The sequence below is a fragment of the Salvelinus fontinalis genome, unplaced genomic scaffold (assembly GCF_029448725.1).
Source record: "Salvelinus fontinalis isolate EN_2023a unplaced genomic scaffold, ASM2944872v1 scaffold_0754, whole genome shotgun sequence".
Lineage (NCBI taxonomy): Eukaryota > Metazoa > Chordata > Actinopteri > Salmoniformes > Salmonidae > Salvelinus > Salvelinus fontinalis.
The window spans coordinates 3,317-16,897 of NW_026600963.1; the positions used below are offsets into that span (position 1 = coordinate 3,317).

General features: G+C 38.7%; 1 protein-coding gene across 2 annotated transcripts; it reads left to right on the forward strand.

Annotated features, from left to right (window-relative positions):
- The first annotated feature begins 356 nt into the window (after positions 1-356).
- On the forward strand, positions 357-10,707 carry LOC129847190 (zinc finger protein 239-like). Of its 2 annotated transcripts, none has more exons than XM_055915001.1 (2): positions 357-891; positions 7,240-10,707. In XM_055915001.1, the coding sequence occupies exons 1-2, from the start codon at positions 588-590 to the stop codon at positions 8,112-8,114; spliced, it is 1,179 nt and encodes a 392-aa protein (XP_055770976.1). In that variant the 5' UTR covers positions 357-587; the 3' UTR covers positions 8,115-10,707. The 2 variants fall into 2 exon arrangements, with proteins under 2 accessions (XP_055770976.1, XP_055770978.1); XM_055915003.1 differs by lacking the exon at positions 7,240-10,707 and adding an exon at positions 2,352-2,485.
- Positions 10,708-13,581: the final 2,874 nt, after the last annotated feature.

A 13,581-nucleotide genomic window follows, 5' to 3' on the forward strand; every position in this document is an offset into this window, starting at 1 on the left:
AGTATAGACCAAGTCTGTTCATTATATACATCTACATGATGTATTGTTACACCATGTAGGAGCAGTATAGACCTACAGTAGCTAGCTCCTAATTTAGATGTAATATAACTTAATGAAACTGCCTTAAATATGCTGTGGTAACTATTTATTATTCGCACAAATCAATCAACACATTCCTGTCTTTGTATGTCTCAATATAATGGTATTATTTATTTAAATCAATTTACAATAATCTTTGTCTGAAAATAAAATATGATCCTCAACTGCGTTTCCCCTCCAGTCAGCAGACGGCGATGTGCGTCTTTCAGGCGACGCTGCCAGCGTGACGTATAACCTAGTGGACGGTTCTTCATAAACAGCTCGTCAACCACCTCGGTAGCTAGCTAGCCAACATAGCAGAAAGATTCAAGCTATTTATACGCTTTCGATGTATATTAGCTACTGTGTTTTAGACACACTTCTGTCGTATCTACTTGTTAACCTATTTAATATTACGTTATTTTGTATTAGTCAGCTATAGTAGCTGGCTGGTTAAATTAGCACTAGCCTAGTCGCTAATGATAGCTAGCTAGCTAACATCCCCGAACATGAGCTCACTAAACTTCTCCCCTCTTGTTAAAGAAGAGGCGGTCTGCTGGACGGAGAAAGGAGGTCTGTGGCTGAACATTGTCGTGAAAGAGGAGAAGGAAGAAGAGGATGTCACAGTAAAACAAGAAGTAGAGGATGAGGTTGTTACAGTGAAAGAAGAAGATAAAGACGTTTCAGTGAAAGAAGAGGAAGATGCGTTCAGAGTGAAAGAGGAGGATGCAGTTTTTGGAGTGAAGAAGGAAGGGGAGATTACTGTCACATTGAAAGATGAAGAGGTGGAGATAGGAGATCTGAGTAACACCAGTAAGTACCGCCTTAAATTTGTTTTTAACTTTGGATATTCAGAGTTGGCTCGTCAATACCTCTTCAATGGAGGGCCCAGGATGATGACTGATATGTCTAGAATCAGACGACGTAGAGAACAAGCTACCCCTTGTTTTCTCTGTTCCGTTTCCAAAAAGTGACTTAACATTTATATTTCAGAAGGGTCTATCTGCTGACCGCAGACTGGGGGGCACGGCATGTAGTGATTTTCATGTAGTGATGTTTTACTACACACCGTGCCCCCCAATAGTGCCATGTGAGAGTTGGGTTGGCTACAACAAAGATTATGAATATACTGACAAGATGTCTCTCCGCCCTAACAAGGGGAGTCATTGTCCACAAAGCGGCATTGTGGGTTGTCTAGCTCCCGCCTATCCTTTCTTTGGATTGGTGGATTCATCTTATTATTGTAATCTATTGTTTATATTCTATGAGGGTTGTTGTCGTCAACCGCCTGTATTCAATGGAGAGAGATGCTAAGCTATTAGCATGAATATGCACCGCCTGTATTCAATGGAGAGAGATGCTAAGCTACTAGCATGAATATGCACCGCCTGTATTCAATGGAGAGAGATGCTAAGCTACTAGCATGAATATGCACCGCCTGTATTCAATGGAGAGAGATGCTAAGCTACTAGCATGAATATGCACCGCCTGTATTCAATGGAGAGAGATGCTAAGCTACTAGCATGAATATGCACCGCCTGTATTCAATGGAGAGAGATGCTAAGCTACTAGCATGAATATGCGTAGCGATCTGGAGACAACTCCTATAGTGTTTTTATCAAAGTTGTCGGTATGTCACGTGTCCACATAACAACTGAAGCATTACGAAACTTCTGTTGGACCAAGTAAACCTCACGTAGCAAATAAGCCATTCATTATGTTGTTGACCAAATTCAACACTTTCCACATTGGGTTGATAATTGTTTCCACTTGGATACAACCTACTGTAACCTACTGGCATGAACTAGAGAGTTACAACCTACTGTAACCTACTGGCATTACCTAGAGAGATACAACATACTGTAACCTACTGGCATGACCTAGAGAGATACAACCTACTGTAGCCTACTGGCATGACCTAAAGAGATACAACCTACTGTAGCCTACTGGCATGACCTAGAGAGATACAACCTACTGTAGCCTACTGGCATGACCTAGAGAGATACAACCTACTGTAGCCTACTGGCATGACCTAGAGAGTTACAACCTACTGTAACCTACTGGCATGACCTAGAGAGTTACAACCTACTGTAACCTACTGGCATGACCTAGAGCGTTACAACCTACTGTAACCTACTGGCTTGACCTAGAGAGCTAAAGTTGTAAAATTCCTGGATTTTAAATGAATATTTTCCAGTAATAATGATAATTTGTATCTTCCTATCCACATTTGGGATCCCTCTCCTTTGTCGTCCTCTCTACACCAATAACAGACAACTACTGTGGGACTCCCAATCACGGCCGGATGTGATACAGCCTGGATTCGAACCAGGGACTGTAGTGACACCTCTTGCACTGAGATGCAGTGGCTTAGACCGCTGTGTCCGTGTGTGTGTTTAACTTTTTAACTGTACTAGAATGTTAAAAGGCCGCTAAAATTTTAAATATCGGTTATCGGTATCGTTTACTGGGGCAAGGAAAATATTGGATATCGGTATTGGCCAAAAATGTAATATCGGTGCATCCCTTTATTCTAAAATGTATCACAATACCCCATAATGACATCACAATACCCCATAATGACATCACAATACCCCATAATGCCAAAGCAAAAACAGGTTTAGTTTTTTTTCAAATGTATTGAAACTATTACCCAGGATAACTAGTCTTAGAGTAATGTAAGAACCCAGGATAACAAGTCTCAGAGTAATGTAAGATCCCAGGATAACTCGTCTCAGAGTAATGTAAGAACCCAGGATAACAAGTCTCAGAGTAATGTAAGAACCCAGGATAACTAGTCTTAGAGTAATGTAAGAACCCAAAATAACAAGTCTCAGAGTAATGTAAGATCCCAGGATAACTCGTCTCAGAGTAATGTAAGAACCCAGGATAACAAGTCTCAGAGTAATGTAAGAACCCAGGATAACTAGTCTTAGAGTAATGTAAGAACCCAGAATAACAAGTCTCAGAGTAATGTAAGATCCCAGGATAACTCGTCTCAGAGTAATGTAAGAACCCAGGATAACAAGTCTCAGAGTAATGTAAGAACCCAGGATAACTAGTCTCAGAGTAATGTAAGATCCCAGGATAACTAGTCTCAGAGTAATGTAAGATCCCAGGATAACTAGTCTCAGAGTAATGTAAGATCCCAGGATAACTAGTCTCAGAGTAATGTAAGAACCCAGGATAACAAGTCTCAGAGTAATGTAAGAACCCAGGATAACTAGTCTCAGAGTAATGTAAGATCCCAGGATAACTCGTCTCAGAGTAATGTAAGAACCCAGGATAACAAGTCTCAGAGTAATGTAAGAACCCAGGATAACTAGTCTCAGAGTAATGTAAGATGCTTGGAAAAAGAAGCTGAAAAGAATAACAGAACGGCACCATTAGAACTAAAATGTGTCGCCTGGATGTCAGACCCCCAACCCTCCAAACTGTAAATAAATAAAATGTGTATCCTGGATGTCAGACCCCCAACCCTCCAAACTGTAAATAAATAATAAAATGTGTCTCCTTGGCAACATTAGAACCTCGGCACGTTTACTGTAAATGTCGAGACAAAGGAATGATGTAAAGAAATAATCCAAAATATTTTTGTCAATGAGACAGTATATAAACAAAGGAATGACCGAACCCCCTTTGGTGACTGAATGCTTGTAAGGAAAACTAGATGATCAAAACATTAGATCACATCAAATAAGCCCGAGTGGTTTCACCTCCTCCCAGACTATACTGGATACTACAGTTATAACTATACATAGTTATACAGGATACTACAGTTATACAGGATACTACAGTTATACAGGATACTACAGTTATAGAGGATACTACAGTTATAGAGGATACTACAGTTATACAGGATACTACAGTTATACAGGATACTACAGTTATAACTATACATAGTTATACAGGATACTACAGTTATACTGGATACTACAGTTATACTGGATACTACAGTTATACAGGATACTACAGTTATACAGGATTCTACAGTTATAACTATACATAGTTATACAGGATACTACAGTTATAGAGGATACTACAGTTATAGAGGATACTACAGTTATAGAGGATACTACAGTTATACAGGATACTACAGTTATACAGGATACTACAGTTATAACTATACATAGTTATACAGGATACTACAGTTATACTGGATACTACAGTTATACTGGATACTACAGTTATACAGGATACTACAGTTATACAGGATTCTACAGTTATAACTATACATAGTTATACAGGATACTACAGTTATACAGGATACTACAGTTATACAGGATACTACAGTTATAGAGGATACTACAGTTATAGAGGATACTACAGTTATACAGGATACTACAGTTATACAGGATACTACAGTTATAACTATACATAGTTATTCCAAAAGTGGGCTACATACTATCCACTGTTTGCAAGCCACCGTTGCTGATCTATTTTATTTATTTATTTCTCCTTTATTTAACCAGGTAGGCAAGTTGAGAACAAGTTCTCATTTACAACTGCGACCTGGCCAAGATAAAGCAAAGCAGTTCGACACATACAACACACAGAGTTACACATGGAGTGTAACAAACATACAGTCAATAATACAGTAGAAAAATAAGTCTATATACAATGTGAGCAAATGAGGTAAATGCAAAAAAAGGCCATGGTGGCAAAGTAAATACAATATAGCAAGTAAAACACTGGAATGGTAGATTTGCAGTGGAAGAATGTGCAAAGTAGAAATAGAAATAATGGGGTGCAAAGGAGCAAAATAAATACAGTAGGGGAAGAGGTAGTTGTTTGGGCTAAATTATAGATGGGCTATGTACAGGTGCAGTAATCTGTGAGCTGCTCTGACAGCTGGTGCTTAAAGCTAGTGAGGGAGATAAGTGTTTCCAGTTTCAGAGATTTTTGTAGTTCGTTCCAGTCATTGGCAGCAGAGAACTGGAAGGAGAGGCGGCCAAAGGAGGAATTGGTTTTGGGGGTGACCAGAGAGATATACCTGCTGGTGGTATCCAATCCACCTACCTCATCCCCATGTTTTTATTTACTTTTGTTGCTCTTTTGCACACCAGTATTTCTACTTGCACATCATCATCTGCACATCTATCACTCCAGTGTTAATTTGCTAAATTGTAATTAATTTGCTACTACGGCCTATTTATTGCCTTATTGCCTTTATTGCCTCTGTACTCCATTTGCACACACTGTATTGTTCATGACGTCCTCCAGTGATTAAAAAAATAAAACTTTTCCTGTTGAAAGTGATATATAAATACAGTAAAGTATAAACACACGAAAGAGAAACAAATAAATGTTTTGAGCAAAATAGTGTTTTTTTAGACAACTGCAAACTAGAAGGAGTGAGTGATGTCATAGTAAGGCCTTCAAGGAGTTGGCTTGATGGGAAGTCGTGATGTCATCCAATAGGAGACTGATCTTCATGTGAATATTCATTATTCTTTTTAAAATCCTTCCTGTTCTGTCAAGTTGGTTGTTGATCATTGCTAGAAAGCCATTTTCAAGTCTTTCCATAGATTTTTAAAGATGATTTAAGTGCAAACTGTAACTAGGCCACTCAGGAACATTCAATGTCATCTTGGTAAGGTCCTCCAGCGTCGATTTGGCCTTGTGGTTTAGGTTATTGTCCTGTTAGGACAGTTTTTTGTATTCAGATCTCTGAAATGCACTCTACCCACGTAACATTTAATTTCCTTATATTATTATTAAAACAGTTTTCATAGGCACAGAAATTCCAAATCATTTCAGAGTTTGCTAAATTCAATGGTTCTAACCGAGAGTCACCTTAACTTTATTGACAACACCCAAATGGATACTGTCATTAATGTGGTTCTTCAATAATTACACATAATACTTAATACTGTAGCTGTTTAGTTACAGTCACATGTTCAACTATCATCAGAAGATCCAGGAAATCATTTTCTGAATGCCAGTCAAATGACAAACATCACGACATGCAACAACAACCAAAGTGCTTCTTCATTCATTACTCTGGTAAAGACAGTTATGCCGTGCTCCACGTTGGATCCAACATCCCTAACAAATTGGTGTTTATAATGTTATTGTCTGCTTGATTTAATGTAGGGTCTCGTTAGTCTGTTTGGACACAGAGATACATACCTCATAATGTGTAGAGAACTGTTCCTTGGTGGATAGGCTATTGTACAACACACAGAGCTATTTTCCTATATTTGTAGTTAGGTGAAGTTATGGGTCCTACAGTAGGTCTGTTATTGTTAGGTGAAGTTATGGGTCCTACAGTAGGTCTATGTTGTTGTTAGGTGAAGTTATGGGTCCTACAGTAGGTCTATGTTGTTGTTAGGTGAAGTTATAGGTCCTACAGTAGGTCTATGTTATTGTTAGGTGAAGTTATGGGTCCTACAGTAGGTCTATCTTGTTGTTAGGTGAAGTTATGGGTCCTACAGTAGGTCTATGTTGTTGTTAGGTGAAGTTATAGGTCCTACAGTAGGTCTATGTTGTTAGGTGAAGTTATGGGTCCTACAGTAGGTCTATGTTGTTGTTAGGGGAAGTTATGGGTTCTACAGTAGGTCTGTTATTGTTAGGTGAAGTTATGGGTCCTACAGTAGGTGTGATATTGTTATGGGTCCTACAGTAGGTGTGATATTGTTTTGGGTCCTACAGTAGGTGTGATATTGTTATGGGTCCTACAGTAGGTGTGATATTGTTTTGGGTCCTAGAGTACACTATGCTAGGCTGCAATAACAACCAAAGTGCTTCTTTGTTCATTACAGGTATATTTGTTTATTAGGTGAAGTTATGGGCCAATTTGGCAAACAGTGTACAAACCCTCATTGTCAGGTTGATGGAAAAGCCAAAGAGCATTTTACTTGTTGAAGTGTTTTTTAAGTACAAAGCGGTTGATTTGTGATGACACAAACGTTATATTAAGCAGGGCATTCAAACGAGCATTACAATTATAATCTAAAGTAGTGTGAAATGCACTCATAAGCAACCTGGACATGGTGGTTACTCCCCTGAGTTTTCCCCCATTCAGAATACATTGTCAAATAATTTAACAGGCGTCAATTGTTGTACAACTTCATGGGTATCACCTTTTACCTCAAATTAACAGTGGATTTCTGCTGTTGTGGGCCTTTAACCTTCTGTCTGACATTGTCATTCACACAGGAGAGAGACGGGACTATCGTGGATCCTCTGGGGAGCCTCAACAACATCATGATGCTGACGAGGCAGAGAAGAGTCTCTCCACATTAGAACTCAAGAAACACCAGTGGAGAACCACAGGGAAGAAATCTCATTGCTGCTCTGACTGTGGGAAATGTTGCAAATCTTCATCAGAACTTATAATACACCAGCGAGTACACACAGGAGAGAAATCTTATACATGTGATCAATTTGGGAAGAGTTTTACTCAGTCAAGCTCCCTGAAATCCCACCATAGAACACACACAGGAGAGAAACCATATAGCTGTGATCACTGTAGGAAGAGTTTTACTGCATCTGGTAATCTAACTACACACCAGAGAACACACACAGGAGAGAAACCTTATAGCTGTGATCAATGTGGCAAGAGTTTTACTGCATCTAGCGATCTAACTAGACACCAGAGAATACACACAGGAGATAGACCTTATGGCTGTGATCAATGTGGCAAGAGTTTTATTCAGCTACAAACCCTGAAATCACACCGGAGAACTCACACAGGAGAGAAACCTTATAGCTGTGGTCAATGTGGGAAGAGTTTTACTACATCTAGCTATCTGACTACACACCAGAGAACACACACAGGAGATAAACCTCATAGCTGTGATCAATGTGGGAAGAGTTTTAATGATTCTAGTCAACTGATTAGGCACCAGAGAACACACACAGGAGAGAAACCTTACAGCTGTGATCAGTGTGGGAAGAGTTTTACTGATTCTAGTCAACTGATTAGGCACCAGAGAACACACACAGGAGAGAAATCTTATAGCTGTGATCAATGTGACAAGAGATACTCTGATAAAAGGTGTCTGATCAAACATCAGAAAATACATACATGAAGAAGTTGTTTCATGATATCAATGAAATGATGTCACAATGTAGAATGTTTTAACATTGTAGAAGGAGTATTTTAATGATGTCACAATGTAGAACCCTAAGCGTTTGTTCAATTGATTTTAGGGAAAAAGAGGAAAAATCCAGGCTCTGAATTGAAAGAGTATTATTTATGTGATTTATCAAAAAGTGACTAACATAAAAGAGCTGTGTTACACTTACCATGTTGGTGACCCACTTGAATCAAAATGCAACACTTCAAACTATTTCTGCATATTGGTTATTGATTTGGACACGTTAAAACTGTGTTTTGACATTGCACTATTCCCATTTATCAAAATCTCATTCAAAAGACGTTGAAAATAAGACTATGCCTGACGTCCAATATATGTTCTGTCCAGTATATGTTCCGTTGTAGTTGAAAGTGAAAGTTGAAAAGATGTATTTTCGGGTCGATTTTTTTCCAATGACTTAAACTGCTTAATTTCAACGTACTTGCAGCCGATACACCTATAATCAATTTTATTAACAATCTGACATCACTCCAGAATACACCTATAATTTCATAATAGCAATCATAATTATTTCAAACATCCAGCCTGACAAAAGATACATGTTTTATTATTCCATGCCTCACCATTAAGTTAATTATTGCCAATACATATTAACAAAGGGGTGAACATTTGGTTTTGATATTTCATATTATGTAACATTTAGTAATCATAGTTATTCATGCAACCAACTTGACATTTTTGGGTACAATTATATTGACATTGTTACCCTGCTTTTATATCCAACAACATGCCTATCTAGTGAACCCTGAAAAGAGAGAGAAGCTCCGCAGTGAGGTGGAAAGTTACTATGGATATCGCAGGAGTTTCCTCTTGAAATCAGACATGTCCGTGGTAAGGACAACTTGGTTGCTGATTATCTCAAGGGTGGGCAGTCAAATAGGTTTGTGTTTTGCATTTAGCCAGTGAGTTACCATGGTCACAATTTATTCTGACACGTTTTTCTGTGTTGGATATTAGTTTTATCTCTTATTCTTTTCTGTATTTTTTAACTGCACTGTTGGGGGCTCGTAAGTAAGAGTTCCAAGTGTTGTATCCGGCGCATGTGACTAATACAATTTGATTTGAGTTTTGTTTGGGCTCGTTCCAAGGGGACGAGAGTTCTAGAAGCTAGTGAGTTTTAGGAAGATGAGAGTTCTAGAAGCTAGTGGGTTTTAGGAAGATGAGAGTTCTAGAAGCTAGTGAGGTTTAGGAAGACGAGAGTTCTAGAAGCTAGTGAGTTTTAGGAAGATGAGAGTTCTAGAAGCTAGTGAGTTTTAGGATTCTATGGAAAGAAAAATGAATAAAAAAATAATACGATTGTATATTATTATTTAGAAGAACGTGTTTTTTCTTGTTTTTAAATGTTGACAGCCAGTAGACACTATGTTTATATTGTAGAAGGTGAAGCATTGTAGATGATTATGTGAAATGGAAGTTGTAGAGATACTCTGAATGGTTGGCTATGAAAAGCCAACGGACATTTACTCCTGAGGTGCTGACATGTTGCACCCTCGACAACCACTGTGATTATTATTATTTTACCCTGCTGGTCATCTATGAACATTTGAACATCTTGGCCATGTTCTGTTATAATCTCCACCCTGCACAGCCAGAAGAGGACTGGCCACCCCTCAGAGCCTGATTCCTCTCTAGGTTTCTTCCTAGGTTCTTGTCTTTCTAGGGAGTTTTTCCTAGCCACCGTGCTTCTACACCTGCATGGCTTGCTGTTTGGGGTTTTAGGCTGGGTTTCTGTACAGCAATCTGTGACATCAGCTGATGTAAGAAAGGCTTTATAAATACATTTGATTGATTGTACAACTGAATGCATTCAACTGAAATGTGTCTTGGGAGCACTGATTGGTGTCACCTCGTTAGTCAGTATGTGTTACACCTGTGCTGGCTTGTCCATCTCGTTAGTGGGAAGGTGTTTCACCTGAGCTGGTCCAGGTTCTATTTAAGAGTGTCTGGTCCAGTGCTCCAGTTGTCTTGATAGATGTGGAGAGTCAACACCTTTAGTTGCTCCACCTTTTTGGTTTGCTTCCTGTCTTTTAAGTTTGGTGTGGGTTTTTCTTTTGTTTGCCTCTTCTTGGGCAGATTTAGTGGGTCTCATGGTGGGTGTCTTTTAGGTCCCAGTTGTTGTTACTAGTCAACTTTCAGTGGACACCCCCATAGTGTCTTTCAGAGCACCTCCAAAAAACAAGCTTATATTTTGGGTTGGATATTGCATCCAATTAATATTTTAATCAATGGCATTTCCTTAGAATGCTCATTAGTCTTTCAGTTGTTAGTCTTCTGTTTTTTGTGTACTAAATATTTCATTTTTTTATTTGTTTTTTTCTGTGAAGCCATTGTGTTGCATCCATGTCTGAAATGTGCTGTATAAATAAATCTTGATTTGATTTCAACAAATTAAATTAATTAATGTGTTACACCTGTGCTGGCTTGTCCATCTCGTTAGTTGTTTTGTTTGCCTCTTCTTGGGCAGATTTAGTGGGTCTCATGGTGTTTGTCTTTTAGGTCCCAGTTGTTGTTACTAGTCAACTTTCAGTGGACACCCCCATAATGTCTTTGAGAACCACTCCTAAAACCACACCTGTTTAGTTGTTGTCAGTGACTCTTTGTTAGTTCCCTCTTCTGTTTTTCTTGCTGGGGAACGTAACAACAAACAATGTAGTAAAACAAGTTTATATTTTGGGTTGGATGTTGCAATTCTTAGTATTTTAATCAATGGCATTTCCTTTGAATGTTCAGTAGTCTTTCAGTTAATCTTTTTTATCCTCTTATGTTTGTTGTGGTAAATATTGTTTATTTTCATTGTTTTTTCCTGTGAAGCCATTGTGTTGCATCCATGTCTGAAATGTGCTGTCTAAACAAAGCTTGATTTGATTTGAACATATTGCAAAACAAATTAACCCAATGACTGACCAATCAGACTCTTGCTAAACAAATGAACAAAATATGTGAAAAAGCAACACAAATCTTGGTCTGTCTTAGTATGAATTCAGTATATCTTCCACTATGTCAAAATAGTTCATGGTATGTACGTTTAGTATCACTTTTCAACCAATTCATTTCATATATTGAAAATGAAACATTTTGAAATCAACAAAACGTTAAAGGATTCAACTACTGAAAACTGAAACAAACAAATGGATCAATCCCACATTTCCAGCCTGCTGAAGGCGTGGTTGAGTGATAAACACCACCCCCGGCTTTACCAGGGGCTTGAGGTGATCTCCCACAGATCTGCTTATGTCATGTTCTGTGGCCTTGCTGTTCCATTTCTTGACTGCCCCTGTAACACAGAAATAAACACATTTCGTAATATTATACAAAACATTAAAAGTAATGTATTTGGAACATCTATGGCCTCAGTTACACCTGGCATCTAAATGTGACTTCTGTCATCTGATTACTCCAAGCTGCATTCGGTTCAGATCTACCAGGATGGGCCTTGACATAGTCTGGATGCAGTCAGGCCACTGAATATGCATCAACAATGTAAAGAGATGGGGTGAATGAGTGGGGAAAAGTACATTTGACATAAAATACTTTCATAATATCAAAGAACAAATGTGTGTGTCTGAGGGGAAATTAACTTTCATATAGCCAAAAGGGGTGAGAAATTACACCAATATCAGTGGAGAACTTGCACTAATGTAAATAAACATAGATGGAACATATTCCCTTTTGCTAATGTGATTAACCGCTAAGGGGACATAAATATTTACCATCTAAACCATGTGTGACCTCTCACCTCTCTGGCTGTAGAAGTGTTCTTCCTAACCAGTCCCTCAACAGCTCTCTGACTGAGCTCCACCCTCACTGGGTCTTCAGAGGAGAGGAAGGCTGAGGAGGGATGGAAGGATGAATGGATCAGTCCGTCAATAAAGTGTAGAGCTGCTGTCGGACAAAATCACTATTTTAGTAGTTCATTAAAGTAAATAAGGCTTTATGACTGCTGAATACCAACTATCAATCACTTAGATCATGTATTTTCAGGTAGAGATACATCCTTGGGACGTCCCTAGCCCATTGAAGTTGGCATTTAAAATGGTTAAGTTAGGGGTTAAGGTTAGGGTTCAGGGTAGGGATGTCCCAAGAATCCCAGATAGCATTGACCATTGTGCTATTGTAACCGATGTGAAATGGCTAGCTAGTTAGCGGGGTGCGCACTAATAGCGATGGTAACGATGTTTCGTGGGAGGCAGTTGTTGATGTGTGCAGAGTCCCTGGTTCGAGCCCAGGTAGGGGCGAGGAGAGGGATGGAAGCTATACTGTTACACATTCTTCGGTCTCTTTTACGTAGCAGGTGTAAAAGAAACACAGACAAGACAAGTAGGTGGTCATTATGGTCCTTGTAGTTTAACAAATAGCATCTAATTCTGCCAATCTGTATGTGGGGTTGTTAGAGAAGAATGTGATTGTCAGCCCTAACAATCCATTCTAGCAGCTCATCAGGCTCGGTAAAAGTCTTCATTGATGACGTGTTCCTTCTATTCCAGGGGACAGCAGAGGAACTTCATCGATTCCACTCCTTCATCAATACAAGCAGTGAACTTCTGAAATTCACCCTCACCTTTGATGCGCATGAAACAAGTTACCGGATGGTTGGACGATACTTTTCTCATCAATCATCTTAAATACTTCAACTGGAAATCAACCAATCCTCCATTGTTAACGCAGTGGAAAGGTCAAATGCTTTATTATCTAAAAATTGAAAGTGAGTGACAGAGAGTAATAAAATAGTTAAGTTATGGTAAAGTTTATAAACGATCAAATGAAATATTTTTCCCAAAATATGTTTTAAGTCCCATTGCAAAGTTACACCTCACTGTTTTATTTTTGGAGTTATTACATTAAACCAATCAGAATTCAGAAGAATGCCAAAGTCAGGTGTGATGTAATATGGAGGACCAGCCTATTCCCTATTATGTATACTCCAACAGAAATAACTTCAAATGTAGAACTTCAAATTAAACCAATCATTTGAACTCATGACCAACGTTTTGGAAATACATAACGCCATCTAACCAAATATCAAAGAATGTTAGCTATATGCAGTTATCTTAGCCAGCCAGCTAACATTAGCTATATGCAGTTATCTTAGCCAGCCAGCTAACATTAGCTATATGCTGTTATCTTAGCCAGCCAGCTAACATTAGCTACATGCAGTTATCTTAGCCAGCCAGCTAACATTAGCTATTTAGCCATCTAGCTATTAGCCTAACCAGCGTAGCCAACCAGCACGGTTATGGTCAGCGAGACCAACTACCGGAGAAAAAGTTACAAAACTCCCATAGTCTAATTCACAGAAAACATGCTGAAAAGTAGTGATGGGGAAATATAGCTTCCTGAAGCATTGATGCTTTACAGCCAATTGTGTCAAAAAATAGGTTCATTACTCAAGGCTTTGAGC